General features: G+C 39.2%; 1 protein-coding gene across 1 annotated transcript; it reads left to right on the top strand.

The window, feature by feature from the left end:
* Positions 1–5,617: 5,617 nt before the first annotated feature.
* Positions 5,618–15,730, top strand: LOC103808552 (collagen alpha-1(IX) chain-like; the record flags this gene model as incomplete). The annotated part of the gene is made up of 5 exons (XM_009081342.1): positions 5,618–5,796; positions 6,122–6,195; positions 7,441–7,518; positions 7,658–7,790; positions 15,334–15,730. Coding segments are annotated over exons 1-5 (696 nt in total), but the record flags the coding sequence as incomplete, so codon positions are not given.
* Between the last annotated feature and the right edge of the window lie 46 nt (positions 15,731–15,776).

The raw sequence follows: 15,776 nt of genomic DNA, 5'->3' as shown, positions 1-15,776 counted from the left end.
TCCAGATGCCTCTTAAATGCTTCGAGGGATGGTAACTCCACCACCTCCCTGGACAACCTATTCCAGTGCCTGACCAGTTCCTTTGATACAGAACATATCTTGCAGATGAAAATACATATTCTAAATGTCATCAGTTCTATATGGAGTTCTGTCTGTGCCAGCTTTCTGCAGTCCTGGAATGTGTCCTAATACCACACTGAGTTGACACAGCTTCCACTCTAAAGTGAACTGACCACCTTACTCTCCCCATCCCAGAGCTGTTCAGACAGGCCCTGAATAAGTGTGAAAATAGATAGTGATGCCTTGAGTCTTCAAAAAGCTTGAAATGACTTTGGAGAAAGCTGAGGACTTCGGAGATTGCTGTTTTAGAACAAATCCTGTTACAGAAACCTCATGGTCATCAACAGTGTAAAATCTGGCCTTTTTTTTTCCTAGCTACCACAGAAATCAGAATTTGTGCCATACAATTTGCTCTTTTGTGTAAACAAGTAGGCATATATGCCTATTTCTTCCTTCTCTGATGTGTCGAGTTCTCTCATCCTCTGCTGTCTGGATGTTGTGCTTGCAGCAGTATTCAGAGATAAATATCAATGGAAATAAGTACCATCATAGCAACTATTACTAAGGTTCTGGTTATAAGAATTGAAATTTGTGCTCAGTTGACTTAATTTTGACTCCAAAAGAATCTGGATGTATTTAGAGGTACATTATATTTTTCTAATTCTGTTGAAACACGAAAGAATATGAATTTTCATCATCTAAATGATGTGCTAGTGGATTGGGATAATATTTAGGTGCTGGAAAGAGAGAATAATATAAAAGAATATCATCAAGAGTTATTAAACTCAGACTGAAAATGCTTCCAAATTTGGGGGATTTCTAAAAATTTTTAGTTATATGCAATTTGGATTCAGCTCTTGGTATTGTTATTTGCTATTATAAATGAGAAATTCTTCAGTACATTTAATGCTCAGTGAAGAATCAGCACAAACAGACAGAGCCTCTTTCTGATCTTATTTCAGTTTTTTGAGAATCAGTAAAATCAATGTGATCAGTAGGTGGACACATATGTATGATAAGTAAAATCAGAGTCCTAATTTCTGCTGAAACACAACAGTGTTCATGGCAATGAAGTCTGCTTAACTTTTCATTTTCTTTGCCATTCCACTAGAAAATAAATTCTCCTGTATTTAAGATATGAAACACTGACTGTAACATTTGGGGATAATTGCTGTCTGACACCCCTGGAGACACCATGACCTAGAAAGAAATAAAAATAGGAATGATGCCACAATTAGACAGGAACTGCAAACCTCGTCCACAGAAAGAATTATTATGGCAAGGGGACATAGAGTTAAAGTGGAAGTTTGTCTGGCCACATGTATAGGCCATCTCTATTTGTGCTCCAAGAACACTCCTGAGGGATTTGTTGAATTTTGTAGACTACATCAGGACAGCCTGAGTGTTCACAAACTGGCTGCAGTGCCAATACAGTGAGGTTCATTCTCAAAGAGGATTGTGCCGAGGAGATGAGAATTTTGCCCCACGAATTCCCAGGTTTCTTTGGGTGAGCTCTCTTAAAAAGAAGCCATTTGGTCTTCATACAAAATGACATTTGACAGCTTGGAAAATAAAGCTGTTTTTCTTCCCATGCCAAAATTAATAAAATTTTGGACAGAAAAGTACATTTTTATGATGAAGGTAAGAATTTATGGGATAAAAAATTATTTGTTAAATTCCAATGATGTGTTGGAGCCTGACAAGGATTATAGTTTTGCTGTCAATTCAATTACCTTACACTGGTGGATGCTGGTTTAATTATTTGTTCCTGGTTTAATTAAAAGGTGCTTAAGTCAGTGCAAGTTTTGCCCCTGATGTCAGTTAGATCAGCCACAGGTCTGAGTTGCCTTAACTCTTAGAGTGGTTAATAAAGAGCAGGATTTTCAGAAATGCCATCACTCACAGCCACACACAGTTAACCTTGAGCTGACAGAGCCAAATGCAACGTAACGACAAACTCTCACAACTTAAGTGAGTGGTATGTGCTATCCTAGAGCTACTACTACAGGGAGAGCAGTGACCCTTACACTGAGCAAGCTTAAGGAAAATTAAAATGTATAAAGCAGATTTTAGTTATTGTAAACTGTACAGAGAATGTGACCATAAGAAGCTGAAGTTACATGAAAAGACTAAAGGCATAATTTAGAGAAGACCACATGAGGCAGAAGTAACTTCCCAAGGGATAGGAGACAAACCCTCTGGTTTTCCTGCTGCTCCTCTCCTCTCCAGCTGTGTGTGGAGGAGCAGTGTAGGGCTGGGAGCCCCAACCATTGCTCCTTTGTGAGATCACTCACACAGGCAGAGGTCTCACTTTAACAGTGTGAATTGCACTTTTGTTCCTCCAGTCCCAAAGCATGTTCTGGGACTCCAGTGCCTGCATATATGCTGCAAATACTTTTCAGAGGAAGAACAAAGTTGCCTAGTGCCTCCTATAAATCCTGCTCAAAGTACAAGCCAGTGACATTCAGCTGCTTCAAGCCCAGTCAGACAATAAACATCAGGAGATGACTTATTTTAGCCATCCTAGATTGCCATCAACCCAAGCCTGAACTGAGGAACTTTCTTCTCTGCCACATTTAACGGCTCCGTCTGAGCCAAACATTGGTTTCTGTGAGGAACTTTCTTCTCTGCCACATTTAATGGCTCCTTCTGAGCCAAACATTGGTTTCTGCGGCTTTTGCTGGATTGCACCCTCTGAAAGTCTAACTGCAGATGTCTCACTGCAGCCCTTTTCATCACAGAGAGAAAGTTTTACATCCTCAAGAGAAACTGGGTCCACATGATTTATTTGCTATTTCCCTCCAATCCAGCCACAGCAGGCAGCTGTAGGAATACATGTTCCAACTCAGGAGAACGGGAATGTGGAATCAGATATTTGAGGAGTGGAATGTGAAGTCAGATGTGTAAGCACACTTCCAAATGCTAGCAAGGTGATGGAATTCCTACGTAGCCTACTTTCAGGAGATAGTGTTTGAACAAAGCCACCACTGTTTAATTGATCCACTTTCAAAAAGTGAGTGGTTAGTGTTTATGTGACGAGTCCCAGAGCAAGTGGCTGAACATCATTAACTGTGCACTGAGATTTTCTGAAATCAAAAATCAGTACTGGCCAAATTCATAAAAAGAAAAAACTACAGAGTGACCTAGAGACACATCAAAATAGTCAGATCAGCTAAATGTGAGTGTGAGCTGGGTGAGGACTGTCTCTGTGACCCTCAGCAAGATATACTCCATTTTCTTGAAATGAGAATAATATTGGCTAGAACATGAGGCTATTACATCTGCAACCACTAGTTTATCTGCTAATATTTTTCTGCTTCTTTGAAGATGATGTGATAATTATTAGTAGAACATCTAATCAGGAATTTCCTCACAGATCATGAGTTTTCTTTCAAGATGAAGACATCAAAATGCACACAGAACAACCAGAGGCTATTAGTCTTCTAAAGAAGCTTTCCTGTGCACACAAATAGAATATTAAATGTGTTTTCCAAGCTTTAGTTACAAAGTGTCTCCCGCATTTTATTTTAGTAAGAATGGCTTTTGAAGGTCTTGGATCAGGAAAATACTCCAGACATAAGAGAAGTTCCACCCATGAGAATTACTGCAATAAAATGCAAGTGCAAATAGATTATAGATTGTTCTGAAACAGAATATATGTTCTCTGAATTCCTCTGAGCAAGGCTCTCCCTCTTGGGAGAGGTTGATATGTGTGACAATAACTCCAGACACAAATGATGACAGACATTTCACATCATGTGCCAAAAATATTTGCTAACTTACTGAAAGATGGTACCACTTACTTTCATATCTAATTGCTGGAATAGCTTTTTCTTCCATAATGCTGCCACAAATAAATTGGCAATACTAAGCAATCTTCAATATGACAAAAGAGATGGTTTGGCAAACTCCTGTTCCTTCACAAAAATTCTGGTACTCTTTCTTTCTCTCACTTGTTCCTTCCCATGCCACATTCCCATGCCATTCCCCTTGTTGTAACTTCGGGTGACTTCCACATCCTGCTCTCCCTGCTGCTCCTTATTGACTCCTTTTAAGCCCTACAGATACCACCCCATGCCACAATGCAATCTCTGCATGGGGGATAAGGGACTCAGGTGTGTGATGACTAGGGAAAACATATTGTGAAATCAAACTAATATTTCTCTAATTTAAAATTTATTATTTTTTTTATTGACAGTGGTTTCATGTGACAAATCTGGTGCAGGAATAATATGTTCATGGTCAAGGTGCTGGACTGCAAGGGTCCCTGGGTGTTCTTTTCTATGGAAGAGGGAAAAAGTGGTACCACTCCAGACATGTTTGAGATATTATTCATGGCAAACTGTTCATGTTTGTGATCCAGCCCCTCTGTTTCTAACAATAAACATAAATGTGTGACCAACACTGGAATTGCCAAAACTGGGAATGTGACTTGCAGCAAACTGGGATGAATGGAGTAGTTCATTACTCAGTTATTGCTTCAGACTCTCAGCACATAGGAGAGAACATTGCATCTGCTAGGTCCTACACTTTAAAAAATTCTGAAAGTTTAAACTATTATTAACTAGAATATAAAGAATCTAGAGAAGATGAAACCTTACAGATGTGAGGGATTAGCACAATTTAGCATACTTTCCATCCATACACAAATTTTGGCTATGGTAGATCTCAGGACCTTTTGGCTGTTTGTCTCTTCCTCGGCCTTTTCACATCCCTGTGAACAAATATGAATAAAAGTCTCTGTGTATTAAAGCATCTCTGGAAAGGGAGTACTTATCAATGACCACAGAAGAACAGCAGTCTGCTTGGTAATGCCTATGTGTATTCCTTGGAAAGGTTTAACTCTAAGCAATGAAAACCCTTTTGCACGATCTGTTTTACTCAGAAGAACCAACTGGGACCTCACTAGATAGAATCATAGAACTTAAGGGTTGGAATGGACCTTACAGATCATCTAGTCCCAACCCCTGCCCTGGGCAGGGACACCTCCTCACTAGATCAGGTTGCTCAAGGCTCATCCAGCCTGGCCTTGAACACTGCCAGGGTTGGGGCAGCCACCACATCCCTGGGCAACCTGTGCCAGTGTCTCACCACTCTCAGAGTAAAAATCTTTTTTCTAATATCTAACCTAAACTTCCCCTCCTTCAGTTTGAACCCATTACCCCTTGTCCTATCATTGCATAGGCTTCTCCTGAGGCCACCTGATGGGTAATGTGAAAAATGGAAATTCCTTCCTTACAGGATGGAGGTTCCTTTGTTATCAAAGCCTTTAGTCTTAAAGCTATGCCAGGGCTACCAGCTTCCTCAAACCTCCTGGTACCTATTATTATTTCCTCTCTGCCTGGCTGAACAGCAGACCCCACTATTCAAAGACTGGCATTGCTGAACTCATATTTTCTTAATCTCCCTGCCCTGATGCTGGTGCAAGCAGCAGCCTTTTCTTTGCTCTCTTGGCTTCTTTATATTCAGCTGGCTCCTGAGATCCGCCCTCAGAGCCCACCAGGACACACATGTCTGTCCAGCCTCCACCTCCTTCCCTTGGCAAGATTAAAACAGCCCCTGCAGCCTGCACCTCCCTCTCTGCTGGGTCCTGTGCAGGGCAGGAGGAGCTGTCTGCACCCACTGCTGCACTCCTCTCTGGGACTAATGAGAGAGAAGCAAGGAGTGTGATGATATACACCACACATTCACATGAGAGAATTGAAGAAAACCAGCAGTGAAGATGAAAAGCAACTGGTAAGAGAACAAGTGGGATTTAGAGACATCTGTAAATAAGAGATTAGAATGGTTAAAGCTGTCCTTGCCAGCTGCTGCCTGGGTTGTTTGGTCTTATGACAGCATTATATGAAGGAACTAGCAATAGAGAGAGCTTTATTGACATGTTTTATTATGGGGTAAAAATAAAAAAGTTCTCATTGTAAAGAAATTGTCTTGTCGAGTCTGTTAGTAAATCCTTAACTTGTTTTTTCATACATTTAATATGCATGGCTTGGGGAGAAAGCCAATAACAGAATCTGTCAGAAACTATAGATTCATACTGGAGTTTTCTTTCTGTTTACAGGAAAATTACAGCTTTCTTTTACGTGTGTAGTTTTCTGTGGTCTTTCATCTCAGCAACCATCCAGCACCAATCAAGTAAGGAGACAGAATTTATCTGCATTTCATCTTTCTGTAATTTTGACTGTCAAAAGAATTATTCTGAGTTTATTCAAAGTCCTGCCTAGCTAGCCACCACAGAAAGGGAGGACTGTCTATGTGTATGCATGTATGGATGAATGGATGGATGCATATGAAAAATGTGTGTGTTGCTTTAAACTTGCTATTAAATTTACTTTTAAGGTAAGGATTAGTATGTGGATATAGGTGGCAAATACAGGACACAAACCTGCCCCTCATCTTTCAGTGCTTCTAATTAGGTATTCTGCTACATGTGGCAGTAAACTGGTTCTACTTTATTTTCTGGGCATAAAATATAACTGGCTGGATGTCAGCCATATGTCTCATCAAATAATGTAGAATGAGGCCTTTTCTAAGGTGTAACATGCCAAGCTGAATGTTCTCTTTATGTTGTCAGAAGGAAACCCACATTTAGGGTTGAGCCTTTACAGCACACAAGAGGCTCTCTGTAGGTTAGAAATGTATCTCCTTCCAACTTCCACACTTCATTCTTCCCTATCCACACTCTACTAACATTTCCAGATTGACTTGATACTGGACTTACTCTTAAACTCTTCAAATAAATGTTTATTTTTCCTTCCCTCCTTCCTTAAATTAGTGGAATCTGGTAGGTCTCATGCTCTCTTTTTGCCCCTACCCTTCATTTCATGCATGATTATTTTCTGATCAAATGTGGCACAGAAGAAGGTGGGAACCCCTGGAATACCAGAGAGGATGGAAAAGATGCCAACAGTTTCTCAACAACTTCTTTAGTTGGCATGAGGTTTGTTTAAGTTTCCTTGGGACTAGGGAGATTGTTGATTTACGTAACTGGCCTTTTTTTTTTTTTTTTTTCAAAGTTTGCTTAAACCACCAAAAATTCCAACCTAAGAACTCCTTGCACAGCAGGCCTACTTGTGCTGCTACTTTTTCTCCATAGCTCTGCCAGAGCAGACTTATTATAACACTCATTTAAAAGCTTGGAAAAAAATAATCAAATAATCAATGAAGTTACCGTTTTAAATGTAAAGCTCTCTAGAAACAGATGCTTCTTTTCTTAGATCTCTCATTTCACTGAGTACAGTTTAAATTGATTATTGTGTACATCTAATTATTTTTAGCTCTGTTTAATTCATAATATGCTCACTATTGCTTCACTTAATTTTTTAAGGTGATCTTAGGCAATGTGCAGGCACATGGTTAATAAATTCACCTTTTTTGCAGGACTACCAGCCATTCTGGGTGCTAGTCACAGAATTGATATCTGCCCAACAATCAGGATTGGCCAAGATGACTTACCAGGCAAGTAACAATCTGACTTTTTTAGGAAAAGCTGCAGTTCAGAAACTTTATCAGGTTATATTCAGCTCTGTGATTGCACAGTTCTCTAATTGAATTAAAATAAAAGCTATGTTATAGACATGTTTTTTTTTTTTTGTAGGCTTTGACCTGATTTCTCAGTTCCAAATAGAAAAAGCTGCTTCCCAAGGAGTTATTGAACGAGTAGTAGGCTCCACTTCTCTACAAGTGGCTTATAAATTGGGACCCAATGTAGACTTCAGGATACCAACCAGGTAATGCCTTTGTTGTTTGACTTTAAAATATAGATATTTTGCAATCTTATTGTTTAAGGGATAGATCCTTCTGCCAACTAGGTCACCTCATTTGAATAGCTTTTGGAAGGGGAAAGAGGAATTGAACATTTCTTTCATTGCCACCACCAGCCCAGACTGATTCTGTAACAGCAATTTCAGGGTCTCCCACTTTGATCTAACCAATGATACTGCTTAGAGTACCTCAAGATTTGCTGATAGAAAGGGATTCACCTCTAGGACGTGAAGCCAAAAGTTGCTCATGAGTTGAAAACAGACAGAGAGGCAAAACAAAAAATAACAGAAGTGTGAGGAAAGTTTTCTGGAAACATTTAAACATTTTCTGATCATGTAAGGAGTGCAGAGATGAGGTGAGATTGACTATGATTGATTCTGTGTTGGTTTTATTTGCTCTTTGGAAAACTAGTACATGCATGATCCTGGCTGATTTGTGGTCACTTAATCTATAAAAGTTGAAAATTATTATGTAGCGTATCAGAGGCAAGTTGTGATAGGAGCCAGGATTTAGGAATCTAATTGTGTTTGTGCTTCACAGGCCAGACTTGCTGCTGGTGAAGGAATAGAGACAGTACAGCAGGGTAGAGATGTCTTTGCCAAACTTAGGCAAGCCTGGATTCTGGTCCAGCACCTTATGTAATTAAGAATGCCTTAACTCAGCAATTAACTGGCAAGACCGTTAATTGGACTACTGTTTCAGCTAGGAATAATTGGAGTGCAAAGTGTTTTGTCTTGCCCCAGATATCACTGACAACTTTTTCATGCTGCAGTTCTCCCTGGCTTCTACCTTTGTTGCCACCAGGTTGAGCTAGTTTGCAGCTTAAGTGGTTGGTTACATTGGACTCATGACTACATTCAATCCCAGACACAAATCAAGGCTGCTAATCCATGACTGTGGATCCAAACACAGACAGCAACTAAGGCTGTCATTTCACTAAAACTTGGAGATTCTCAGATTTTCCACTCATGTTTCTTAGCTCAGAAACAGGCTGGGCTATTGAAGCAGTAATGTTTTCATTTTTAAGAAATTTTAGACTTGTTGCTGTAGATGGCTCTAGTGGGATATATGCTTAATATGTAAAAGTTATCCTAGATCAAGCCTATACCAGCTGCCTTAATACACTATGGCATCTGAGCTGACTCCTGCCACTTGGTCCAGTGAGTGGGTTAAGGCTTGAGTCCTGACCATGATCTAGTGCACCAATCTTCTGCACCTCTCTCACTGAGCCTGAGCTTGCTGCTCTGCTGCAGAGTTGTTTTACAGTGTGCCCTTCTCAGTAAGCTCCTGAGAAAGAGTGAACTTGGCAGTAAGCAGCCGAGGCTAACACCACAGGAGAGGAACAATTTAGCCATTTCCAGTCATTTTTTTTTTTGAAGAACAGATCTCCCCACATAATCTTTATAATGTGGCATGGTAGGTGGGTTTTATTCCTATGAATTTGGGATGATGATAAGCCTGAGAAGTAATACAGGAGCTAGCAAGTTACGCAGAAGACATTAAGGAATGTTGAGCATCTTTAATGGCATGTGTGTAGCTCTGGCTTTTCTCAGACCCAGCCCTGAACTCCTGCTGCTTTTCCCTCCTGCCACTCCCCACTGCTCTTTATTCACACCGGGAGTATTGAACTTTAATGTAAATATTCCCCAGGGTACCAGTGGGAAGCGGAAGGAGGGAAGGGAAGGGAAGGGAAGGGAAGGGAAGGGAAGGGAAGGATGTTCAGAGCCGCCCGGACCGCCCCGGCTTGAGGAGCTGTCCGTGCCCGCGGTGCTGAAGCAGGTCCCGGGGGGCAGGGGAGGCTGTGCCCGAGGGCTCACACAGGAGGTATCATCCTCCCAGCTCTGCTTTCTGCGCTGTGCGCTCCTGGAAGCAAAATTAGAGTGAGTTTGGAAAAAATGGCTAGCACCGTTTTCCTGAGCTGGATAGCTGCTACAGACCCAAGTGCTTGTAGGAGGGACCCTCAACAAATATGTTGGCAATAGTCAAATGAATTTTTAGACTAACATAGGATGATTATACTAAGGCAGAAGAGCCAACGTTGCAATTGTTATGGCATGGGAATGAGAGCTCAGTTGGATGGGTATGGCTCAGCATATTGATTCAGTCTTTCCTGTAGCAATAGATTATGCCTTGGAAAGCTTACAGAGCTTCCTTAAAATGCTACTGAATTGTAGCTTGGTCTTTTTGCAGCTTAGCATGCTTGCCAAGGCCCAGAAGTATATTCCAGAATGAACAAAAATGATTGCACACAAATCTTAACTTAGCTTCTCCCATAATCCAGATAAATTCCCACTGGCCATTGCTTCTTCTAGAACAAAATCTGCTGAAGAATCAGCACAGTGTTCTTCATGCAGTTACTGTGTGTAATAACTTCATGTGGAACTCTCATGACTCTTACCTGTTGTGTCTGGACATGGAGAACCTATTATTTTTCAATTCAAGCTATGTACACGTTGTAGGTGTCCACCAGTTAGTAAGTACAAAGCTAATACTGGATATTTGGATAATTATTGTGTTCATCTTTAATGGAAAACTTAAAAAATATAGTAAGACAAAGAAATATGTTCATGGTATGGTTTTATGCATGGAAAAGGCCTAGTTATCTTTACACATTGGATGAAATCTTAAACTTTCAACTTTATAAATGCATCTGTCACATCACAAGGCCCCAAACTGATCATCTGTACTGTTAAAATATAAGACTTTGGCATGGTTTGAGTTCAAACTAATTAACATTCTTTAAACAATCCCTGGGCACAGCTTGGTAGCTAGCATAGGCCATGGACCATTCCCAATATACAACTTGCATATATTAATAATATTTTGGAAGTAAGCAGGTTTAAACTATTTCATACCACCTGAACATAGCATTAGAGAACAGTTCTGGGCCTTTTGGATTTATTAGCATGAAGGTAGACTGCGAATCCAGAAACGATAACTCTTTGCCTGCATCCTCATCTCACTAGAAAGCAAAGTAAAGCAATTTATATAATTGAAGCTGCCTTTTGAACAGTGTTTATATTTGGGGCAGTGATGTATTGCAGACAAGTCTAACAGGTAACATGACAAACATATCATGATAGGAAATGATGAAATGAAATTAGGAAGTTTATAAAATCTCATCAGTAAGCTTGGAACATCCATAGAATTTTATAAACTGATTTACTGTTTTTTCCTTTGGAAATAAAGCTTCTCCATGAAGCAATGCTCCTCAAATCCATATGATTGAAGGTCTGGCTTTTCAACATCCAGCCTCCAAAGTTCTTCAGGTGCTTTTCCTTTTGCATTACCAGCTATCTTACGTAGATATTATGATGACACTGATGGAAAGGACAAAATGCAGCCAAGAAGCTAATTAGCTCATAGGAAAAATAATTAGCTCAGAACTGGATGTTTCTGAAGAATAAAGATGAGCTGAGGGCAATGAGTCCTAAAATATCACTTCTTGCTAATGATTTAAGACAGTTGCTTTTAAACATGCTGAGCTAAGTTTTACTGTTTATTTGGTAGCTGCCAGGTATTGCCTGCCAGGTCAGCTGTGATTCTGAGTGGCTTCAGGAGATGCAGATACAAGTGTCTCCAGATTTAGCAGAGGAACTCCCAGCCCTGGGTGCATAATATTATATTATCATAAGATTGGCCAGAGCAATTTCTACATCTACATCTAGTGGGATGTGGTAACATGTCTAATATGTTCATTTAGAAAGAACTAAGTTATCTCAGAGGGCAATGGAGCTCACCTAAGAAATTAACTCCTAAAGAAATGAGTTTAATAAAACAAGCAGTTACTCTGTAGAATTTCAATAGGTACACAGTTGACCTTTTAACAAACTCTTTGGCTCCTGATGAATCCTGAAGTCAGTGGAACTGCTCAGGGCTTCCACCACCTAGTCAGACAACTCATCTTGGTTATATTGATGCCTCAGTAGGACTTAGTTTTGAAGCCTCAAAAGAATCTTCCTGGTAAGCACTAGAGCTACAGGATTAATAAAAGTTTTAGGTATTTATGAAAACGATTAAAAGAAAATAGTAGTGTTTCAGAAGTTCCCCTAGATGAACTAGAAATGTTTCTAACTTCCCATCCCTCAGTATTGAAAAAAATTAAGCAAATATTCAAATATCTGATAAAAAAATTGACCTGACCTTGCATTCAAAGCAGTTAGTAATAAATCTGAGTACATAAGGAAAGAAGGCCTAGAATGCTTTCTTACAAACTTAAGATACAAAATTAAATAAAGAAATAAATACTGCTCTGATGGCTTCTGTCCCTTGCAATTTTAAGTGGATAGGAAATAGGTCAGGAATGAATCAGGCCTTTGTGCTTGAACATATTAGTTCTTCCTTTGCTCATTTGCCTGATTCTAAATTTAAAATTGGTTTATTCCCTTCCATAAATGAATGGAATGGGAAACATATATGTTAAAAATATAGCTAAGAGAAATAATTTGAGTGCTTATATAGTTATCAGCTCTTCAATAAGATTACAGAATCCATCATTCTCCACTTTGCAGTGAGATGGAGGAATAGCTTCTCTACCATTTTTGATTTAAACGTCATGCTGAATTTGCAATGGTTTCCAAATATTTAGTATTTTAAGCTGCTGAATTCAGTACGGTTTTGCCTCTCTATGGATTACAGACTTAGGGAAGAACTGTACTCTGAGGTACACTGAAACCACTAAAGGCTCTTTACTGTTGGAGTAACTGAGATGAGACTCTGACTCTGCTTTACTTGTAGAATTATAACTATAAATCTTACACAGTAACAGGTCCCTGCAGATGGTGATGGGTCCCCTGGTGATGGCTCATGCTTTATTATGTTGAGTCATGTTACTGATACTGAGTCCTTAGTCTAAAGGCTGCAGTTCTGACTGGTTATTGAAAGTTTTTTGAAATGTAAATACTTACCCATGCTTGTGCACTGAATTTTAATCTTTGTGTTTTACACATTTCTTACAATTTAGTTTTCTCTTACCAATGTCAGAAGCTCTTACACAATTTCTCTTCTTTCTTTATCTCTTGCAAAAGTGAACATATTTCTTTTCTGGTTGAATGTCTGAAAAAAGAAGGAGAAGCCACAGAATGGCTTGTAAAGTACTAATGCTATAGCTAAATATGGTGCAAAAAATCCTTTTGCCAATCTGGTATAAACAATCCTCTAATCAAAAAATGTATGTTTACTTACTAGTTCTTTTGTTTTCTTTGTTGTTTGTTTTTTTGTGGTATTTTGTTTGTTTGTTTGTTTGTTTTGGGGATTTTCTAGTGGGTTTTTTGTTTGTTTGGAGTTTTTGAGGTTTTTGTTTTGTTTTGGGTTTTTGTTTGGTTCCTTGGTTTTGTTTGTTTTGTTTTGCTATTTTTGCCAGTATAGTTATATCAGTTGAGGTGGGATGAGTGTGTCATAGTTTAACCAGTCCTGCCATGACAGCAAAACTTATCACTGTAGAGAAGGACTGAAAACCTCTCCTCAGCTCAGAACTGCATTTTTCAGCTGTGAGGCTCAGTGTATCAGATCTGGAGTCACTGAATTTCATAGAGAAATTAGAATGTTCCATGGAGGCTATTGAAAGATTACATAACAATTCCACCTGCAGTAGGGGAGTAGTAAAACCAGCTCTTGTGCAAGAACAAACAGGGGATTCAGCAGCTGGAGAGATAAATGACTCAGCTGAGCTCAGGCTTTAGCAGTAGAGGAGATTGAAATACTTGTTTAAGAGATATTGCAGACAAAGAAGGACACAAAGGGCCATAAAAGATGTGGTGAACTGGATCAGAAGCTTAGTAAGAGTGAATGTGTCTGGATAGGGAGAGGTAGTATCTTCCTGGAGCAGGAAAGAATATATAAGCATGTTGTGTAAGCTAGAAACCTAACACAAGGAGAGATAGACAGTCACAAACACTGGAAAGTGCTCAGAACAGGAAGAAAGATCCAATGTCCACACATTGATGTTTGCATTTGAGATGGTAAGATACAAACTGAAACAAAAGGATGAAAGAATGCAATAAATTGGAGAAAATCCTATCAAACAAAGCCAGGTGGGACAGACTACTTCATCCATGGTCAACACAGTTCAGAACAAATCACAGACAGATTAAAGATGTTAGCAAGGAATCACCTTTTCCGACTTTGTGAATCTCTGCACCAGCTAAACATTCCCCTTCTCTATAAACCAGATTTTGGGTGTATATAAAGGCTCGTGGGGAAAAGGTGAAACTCCAGCAGCGTGGGTGGTTTATTTCCAAGGTGAAGCTGCCAGGCTTGTCTTGTCCTTGCTGAGATCTGCTGAGGCTGTGCCGCTGCCTGCTGGAACGTCCCTGCACTACAGCTTGGGACAGCAACTACAGACTAGGGAAATTGCTTCTGGCAGTCCTAGCTACGGCATCAGGAGTAATCAAACACACAGAATAAGAACTTATTCCATTTTCCTGCTTTTTATTTTTTTTCTGCCTTAGCAGAAGTCCCGAGTTTCATTAATGCTGGCTAAATAGCTGCTGAGATAGGATTGACCTGCCAGCCAAAAAGTCATCTTTATTTGAAATGCCTACTCGCCTGAGAAGTTATTCTAATGATTTCTGGTGACAAAATAGCTCTGTATATCTTCATACTTAGGAAATTTATTCAAATAAACTTATTCTTAAATGTGGATGGATGAAAAATAGCTCTGTATATCTTCATACTTAGAAATGTATTCAAATAAACTTCTTCTTTAATGTGGATGGATGACAAATAATGTATGGATGTCAACTGGATATGGCACTGAAATTTTATGATCCACAGAATATGGAAAGGCATATTTCTTAAATACTCTACCAAATTCAGTGATATATTTGAGATAAAAATTGACATCACTGCTTTTCACAGTGACACAGTGAGTCCTACCTGTGTTTCCAAATCTCACATTATAGGAGTTGCAAAATGATGAGATGTTTTATTTGTGGCAAACCTGTTCCCTGCTGCCTGTTATCTTGTGCTTGAATGTCACAGAACATAATACACTTTTAGTGTGGGTTCTCACCACATATGTATTTGTCAATGAATGACTTGTTGAATGATTTCTGCTGAAGTAATAGCTAATACATTAAAAAAAGGGTTATGGTCAGGCTGAACAAGAAAATGCATTTTGCAAAAGACATTCTTATGCCTTCCAAATCAAATCAGAGCTGCACTATCTACCTGTTCAATTATGAAGTCACACTATGGTGGCTGATTTTAGAAGTCTAATAGTGAGGAATAGGAAAATTGTGGGATAGATTTTCTAAATCGCAAGTGTCTGTTGTTGTTCCATCCTTTACACTTATAAAGGGCTATTGTAAACATCGTACAATGTTGGAAGAACTCAAATTTCTGAACCAGTTCCTTGTACCATTAGCAGCACTCAGGACTCAAAAAGACACTCTGTTTTGGGACTCTGCATGCAGAACAGCATTCAACAATATAGTGAAATATATGATGATATGTGGAGCTTTTCAGAACAAATACACTACAAATGTACTGTATTTTGATCCTACACAGTGCCATCTATTCCAACGGATTGCCTGATGAATATTCCTTTCTAACTACTTTTCGGATGACTGGGGCCACACTTCAGAAATACTGGACTCTTTGGCAGATCCAGGATTCTTCAGGAAAAGAACAAGTTGGAGTGAATCTTAATGGCCAAATGAAAAGTGTTGAGTTTTGTTATAAAGGAGCAGATGGAAGACTCCAAACTGCATCATTTTTGCATTTGCCTTTCTTGTTTGACTCCCAATGGCACAAGCTTATGATAATCGTGGAAGCAAATAGTGTCACACTTTTTATTGACTGTATTAAAATAGAATCCTTAAACATAAGACCAAAGGGGAAAATCCACACTGATGGCTTTGCTGTGCTTGGAAAACTTAAAAATAATCCACAAATTTCAGTTCCAGTAAGTATCAAAATCTTTTATTATTGAAAAAATTGTGTTACACTAA

The sequence above is a fragment of the Acanthisitta chloris genome, unplaced genomic scaffold, assembly GCF_000695815.1.
Source record: "Acanthisitta chloris isolate BGI_N310 unplaced genomic scaffold, ASM69581v1 scaffold27518, whole genome shotgun sequence".
Classification (NCBI taxonomy): domain Eukaryota; kingdom Metazoa; phylum Chordata; class Aves; order Passeriformes; family Acanthisittidae; genus Acanthisitta; species Acanthisitta chloris.
This window is presented reverse-complemented; position numbering and strand designations above follow the sequence as displayed.